At 39.2% G+C, this 6,931-nt stretch overlaps 1 protein-coding gene across 1 annotated transcript; it reads right to left on the minus strand.

Moving 5' to 3' along the window:
- Positions 1-1,129: 1,129 nt before the first annotated feature.
- LOC104528607 (von Willebrand factor) lies at positions 1,130-4,506 on the minus strand (the record flags this gene model as incomplete). Its single annotated transcript, XM_010172658.1, has 5 exons — positions 4,425-4,506; positions 2,878-2,932; positions 2,143-2,301; positions 1,436-1,538; positions 1,130-1,338 (listed from the first exon to the last, which is right to left on the minus strand). Coding segments are annotated over exons 1-5 (556 nt in total), but the record flags the coding sequence as incomplete, so codon positions are not given.
- Positions 4,507-6,931: the final 2,425 nt, after the last annotated feature.

Below are 6,931 nucleotides of genomic sequence, written 5' to 3' on the forward strand. Positions count from 1 at the left end.
CAATACAATCTCCTTTCCTGCTCCTGCTTTTTATAATAGCTTCACCCCTATTTATTGTCTCAAGAAAAAGATGTAAACTTCAGATCTCAACACATTCAGACATCAAGGTATCCAAGCCCTGACAAGCAACTCTGGGGGCTGAGTTTGTTTCTTATTATTTACGTTGCTGAAGGATTGATCAGTCATTTTAATATACTATGAAATCAGGTTTTTTCTGTACATTGAAGCTATCCTTATGTATCCCAAGTGTCAGTAAGATGCATCTTTGGATCACTGCCAGACTCTTCTCCAAGTTGCCTTGTCTCCCTTTCTATTTTCTGTATCATTTATTTTTAATACATACTTTATATTATCAATTTAACATTAAAATATATTAATTAACCTTACTCTAAAAATTTCCTCTTCAGTTAAGTGCCAAGAATTAAAAGCACTCTTCAATACCACAAATCAAGATCAGTCCTTCAAAGTCACATTCAGAGCTTTTCCAAAACTTAAGTCTTCACCCACACTGACAGACTTCACATGAAGGTGTATAGAGCAGCAGTCTTGTCCCTCCCTCTCATTAGGAATTGGTATGATATAACATGCATCTCCATCCAACAGCCCATATAGACAGGGAAATGGCATTAAAAGTTAACCACTTTATAGAGCAGCATCCCATGCCAAATCCAAGTACAAACTTGCCAGTAGCAACCCCCAGGATTTAATATTCTGCTGCTGCAACACTGATTATTCTTAATCACACTTGTTTAACTCATTAAAAATTAGAAGTATTCCCCAAATCCCACATCTTTTTTGCTGTGTCTCCTCCTAGTCAGTCTCTCCACACACTATATTGTACATTGTTTAGCCTATAGTTTTATCTTTGTATTTCAAGATTCAAGGTTTCTAAAAGTGTTAAATTCAGACTTCTGGGCTTTGCTCAGGAATGAGATGTGACAGCAGTTTCCTTTCAGGAGAAAGGAAGATGAAAGAATTTAGTCAGACAGATTTTCAGCACATCATGATGAGGTACCTGACAGGTTTTGTAGAAATGTTTTGCTGGATCAGCAAAGTCTTTGTTGAATCACCCATCAGGAAAAGTGTACAGAGCATACATTAAAATACAATCGGTTAGTTGTAGTCTTACCTTCCTGAGTTCTGAACTCATCTTCAGCAAATTTATTCAAGTTGCCACACAATCCACAGGTCTTATTATAGTGTTTTTCTTGAAGGAGTATCTGAATATTCCCACTGATATCAATCTTCACCACAAATCCATGCTCATCACTGGATATTTTATAATAACCTAACTCCTTCTCTATAAATATGCCATTGGAGGCAAAAGGTATGGAAACCCTATGAAGAAAAACAGGAATTTCTCATTAGATGTCCTATGACACACAAAAAAAAAACATTACTTTTTTTTCTGCTGGATACTTGTTCCCACAGGTACCTTTTGTCTTCCTGCATCACACCTCCATCTAAAGAGAAGCGAAGATTGAAATATTCTCCAAGATACACAGAGAAACCAATTTTCTCCCCATCCTGATAGTCACCTGAAGAGATGAGACATAAGCAAATACTATTAGTTCTGGGACTCAGGAGGACAACTCATAAGTACACATTGCAGGGTTGGGAGCATGTCATTTAACATTTTTAAGAGCCATCCATCTATTTCATCTCATAGTTGTTTATTGTGGATGAGGGCTGGCATCAACCACTGGCAGGTGCATGACCTGGCACTGGCTGTGGACTCACACTCTCCCCATTACTGTCGCCAGCCAGTGAATTCTCCATCCTACCATACACACTGGAGGAGTTTCCACAGGAGATGTGTCCAACAATCTGCCTTGCTTCTTTGTTTCCTCCGAAGACCAACCCATAGCTCAGTGATAAAAGCAGGTTGTTGAATCCATTGAACTGATGGATGAACTGAGCCTGGATACCTTTGTTCTTGGTAAGCCCTCTAACCATCTCAACTGGTCTTTAAGGGGTGGATGCCAATATTGGCTACCCGGCTAGGAGGGCAACTCACTCTGAATTTTATCCTGACACAGGGCAACTATTTGTCTTCTCAGTGATGAAATCAAGCACAAGTGCAGTGCCACATCCCTACGACATTTTATACTTATTACTTCTTGGTATTTTGCTCAGACTCACCTAAGAGTGTGAAGGAACGCTTGTGACAGTCCCCAGCAAGGAGATAACTGCAGTCCCCAGCAAAATTGTATAAAGAACCGTCAAAAGTTTTGATGTGATCATTCCCAAAAAGGCTGCAACGGGAAACTGATGACTCCTGAAGCAATGAACCCGAAGATTCTGGATATCAAAGCACAACATAACTTGCAATGTAAAACAATAATTCTGTAGTTCAGGAATTTATCACCATTGATCATTGTGTGTCCTGGACCTTTAGCACTAGCTTCTAGGCAGACTGTATGCCTGGCATGACAGACCATAGGATCAAGCACAGATTTTTTTATTATTTATTTTTTTTAATTATATGCATTAGTCAAATGGCTTTTTTTGTTTGTTTTATTTCTGCCAGCCCGAATCTTGCATGGGAAATTTCAGTCCTGATCCTTTGAGGAATGCCATGTGTTTGTTCATTTGTGCCTGCCTGCAACCCTGTTAAAATCAATAGGGCAGTAGCAAAGCCCCATAGTTTAAGCCAAGCATTACTAACTTCACGGAGTCTTTGTAACTCACAGTGCTTGTTGTAAGGTAAAGAGCTAAAAGGAGTAACTTTATCAATGTTTCCAGCGTGATGAGAATATTGCCTGGGCCAGGACTGCAGAATTAGATGGGCAAAAAGAGAAAGGGGGGAAATCTCACAGAAGAAACAGTGAAAATGTATTATAGTTCCTAGACACCAGAAAATAAATGTTTTCCTACCTGATATTACAGTGGCCAGCAGCAGGTTTGTTAGCAGCACTGCTAAGAGGAGCATCTGTCAAAAATCAAAGAGAGACAGATTAGAATATTCTTAGTTTAGGATGTTTAGTCTGTTTCACAACAACTCACCATTTTCTATCTTTTCTTTATATAGTTATTTTTGAGGTTCTACAACATTTCAGAAAGCCATAATCCATGCAGGCTTTCATAGTAATTCAGTTGCCCACCCACACTTCTTTAAGTAGGTAATCTAGGAGAATAACTATTCTTTGTTCCCATTTTCACTTCTCATTACAGGGAAATGTGGGCTAGCTCCACAGCAAATGCAACCCAACATACACACATATTGAGATTTACCCAAGTTAATACACTGCACGCACACAGCCCTTCAACATGCAGCATTATCAGACAACCTGATGAAGCAGCACACCTCTGCTGCACACGATTTGCATCCTGCCCAAACATCCACAAAGGGAAAGAATATATAGGTTTTGCACCATCCAACAGGTCCGTCTGTCAGACCATTATAATCACATGCTTATAATCCACTGATTTCATGGTGATAATATGCTTGAAATAAGGGGCAAGAAGGGAAGAAATTGTGCGGAGAATAAAGACGCAGGGAGAAAACTTCCATTTACCAAAATCAGTTCTACTGTTACCTCCTGATTTCTACAACCAAAACATCAGCCTTTGTTCTCCATATGTCTATAAACCACCTCCTGTACTACTAGGTCTTTAAAAACAAAAATAGGATATGAGTGTCACGCAGATGGTGAACTACAAATGCATTCTCTGGCAATATATTAGCAGTTAGTGGCTGATAGCTGTAGGGACCCCCATCTAAATGAGTTAATCTCAGTGATCATATAAGCAACTAGAGAGGCTTAAATATACCATAATTAATATATTAATATAAGGAGACCAGACACACCTTTCCCTAAAGGATCCCTCCAATAAAAGACTAGAATATATTTTGCAAAGACAAATTCTCATTTCAGTTTACAGACATATATTTCTTATTGATGTAAATTATGCAGAACAAATTCACAGTTGCATAGACAAACACTGAGTCTGCTTTACTTGCAAAACATAAGAAAAGAAAGATCTATTATAAAACTCAGTCTAAAGTAATGCTGCAAATGCCAATCTGACATAAGGCTGTTGCTGCTGCAAGACAGTTAAGAAGTGGCAGCCACATGGGAATGCAACTACAAAGTAATGGTAAAGAAAACAATAGGCATTATTCTCAGGTTACGCACTTGCTAGCGTGGTTTTAGTGCATGCACTACGTTATAGTGACCAAATCAGATACTGCTTTTCTTTGTTAACCCTTCAGTTTTACAAAGCAGGTAAAGAAAAAAGACAAGGTGTAAAACTTTTCTCTTCAGCCCCCTTCCACCTCTCAGGCTGTTCTAAGCTGGAGACTTGAAGTTTCCCCCAGTTCTAATAGAGCAGGTGCCACCAACAAATCAGAACACAATCAAGATCTGCCAGTATATAACCCCCTATAGTTTTATCACCAGCTTAATTAGAAATTAATCTACCTTCTCCTTTGTGAGATTCCTCTTGCACATGAACAAGAAGCTCCTCCAGTTGCCACCTACAGCCTACAACATGATTGTTCCCATGTCCCTTCAGAAGACAGGACTGGAATGGCTTTGGTCTGAAATTTCTTGTTTTTGTACAAGCCAGGAACTCTTGCTCATTTAAAAGGAAAGATAAAGACCAAACGTCACTTCCGTCTGATTCTCAAGACAATAGATTAAATTGCTATCGTGTAAATCAGTAGCCTTAATTGCCAGAAAGTTACAATGAAGGGAAATAGTTTTTAAAACTTACATGACAGATAAGTCTTTGAAATATATTTTGCATGTGTATGTGTGACAAATCTCACTGGCTGAGCCAATAGGCAGCATATTTATTTGAAAGACTATTGTTAAAGAGGAATAGTAGGATGCTCCATACCTCAAAGACCACAGAGCCATGTAGTATTTTTTCCTGTGAATGACTGTTTTAAAGGAGAAAGATGAGAAAAAAAAATATCAGTGCTAGTAATGACCTGTTTTTGTTCCCCAGATATAAACACATTTTAATTTTGTCACATTCTATTAGATCTGATCTAATGAGATCAACACATTCAGTCCATGAATTTGCAAATGTTTATAGAGGTACCCTCTGGAATAACACATGGTAACAAGTTAATCATGCACATACTTGTTTACAGAGGTGGGCACAAGCTTTATGGGCATATGTACAGAACTGAGCAAAAAAAAAAAAAAATGCAGAGCAGATGACATCTTACTTTACTTTCAATGTCCCATGCTTCATGTTTTCAATAGCTACTAGTAATAACAAAGAGGTTCGGAGGTAACACGTTTCCCTGTAAATCATATTTTGCTACTAGTTCACAGAATCAGGTCCTTACTTTAAACCAAGAAAAATAATGCAAAACAATAAAAATATGCCTCCTGAGAGTCCCCAGCAGACATTCCTGTCTTATGCACAAGCAGTTCTGAGAAAGAAGTGAGTATAATCCATGTATAGAGTTCTTAGAAAACAAATAAACCAAAAACAAACCAAAAATCCCAACCCACATATTAAAAAAGTACACATTGTAGTATGATTATTTCTTTCTGCAGACAATTTTCCTTTTGTTTTCTAAAAAAGACTAGGTTGATACTTGCAGAAGGGCAATGGATTATTTTTAATATTATTAGGTGATAAGTCTGCTTAGGTTGAAGAGTTACAAATAAATAAAACAATAAACTGTTAGCCATACTTACTTTGTCCTCATAGAATCACAGAATACCAGGTTGGAAGGAACCTCAAGGATCATCTGGTCCAATCTTTCTTGGCAAAAACATGGTATAGACAAGATGGCCCAGCACCCTGTCCAGTTGAATCTTAAAAGAGAACAATGTTGGGAGATCTCCACCACTTCCCTGCAGAGATTATTCCAATGGCTGATTGTTCTCATTATGAAAAACTTTCCTCTTGTGTCTAATTGCAATCTCCCCAGGAGTAACTTGTACCCATTACCCCCCGTCTTTTCCATGTGACTCCTTGTAAAAAGGGTATCTCCATCTTCTTTGTAGCCACCCTTCATGTCTTGTACGAACTCTTCATGACATCTGCGTGTTAAAATGCTATAGAGCTGCGCTACAGCTACCAAGTGACAGAAAGAAAGAAACACAGACCAAATTGTTTCTTTCCACATGAAAAGCCAGAGAATAAGATTTTAAAATAAACACTTTCCATCAGGATCTTCTCAGCCAGATACTCCTGCCTTTTCTCCAGCAGCAGTAAGGTTTGCCCCACTCACATTCATGGCAATGCAAGACCCACAACTGGCAGCAGCTGGGAAGATCCTGAAGAACATACAACAAAATGCCACACGCGTGCAGAAACTTGGTGTCCACTACAGTCACGGTCTTTGCTGTGCTCTACAGACATCTCTTCAGCATGGGGCAATCCTAGCAACCCCTGCTGCTGCAATGAAGTACCAGTACAGGACAGTAACATATTCCCCTGGCTGCTGCCCAATGTGGTCCTCTGCATTTGCAAAGGAGTAACATCTGTGGGGAAATAATATGCAAGTCAAAGCTTTAAAAACTGTTTCTCTTGCATTTTTACATTAGAGGATGAAACAGCAAAAGCTGGGAACCTCTAGCTAGAGGGACCAGTAAGTATGGAGGCTCTGGCCCTGCTGAAATCTGCAGGACAGGGCTTTACCCAGTCTAAACCTGACATAACTCTATAGAGAGGGGCTAAAAACCTTTCACATGAAACTGCCTTCAAGGCTGAAGTTACAGCTGAACAACAAGCAGAAATGGGGGCAACAGCAGAGACAACAGGCAGGGTGCCTCTTGTTTTTCTCTCGGTCTCAAGTCCACTTCTGGTTTTGTAGGAAGATAGAGGAAGAGCATTGACTACAAATCATTCTCTCTTGGGTACAGCTGCCAACTCTCAGCAGGTTCTAAAAACCTCCAAGAGCCTGGGCATTAGTGATCACAGAGAGATGTTCTCAGAACCTTTCATTGTGGGAATCCCA

The sequence above is a fragment of the Antrostomus carolinensis genome, unplaced genomic scaffold, assembly GCF_000700745.2.
Source record: "Antrostomus carolinensis isolate BGI_N321 unplaced genomic scaffold, ASM70074v2 scaffold18187, whole genome shotgun sequence".
NCBI classification, from domain to species: Eukaryota; Metazoa; Chordata; class Aves; order Caprimulgiformes; family Caprimulgidae; genus Antrostomus; species Antrostomus carolinensis.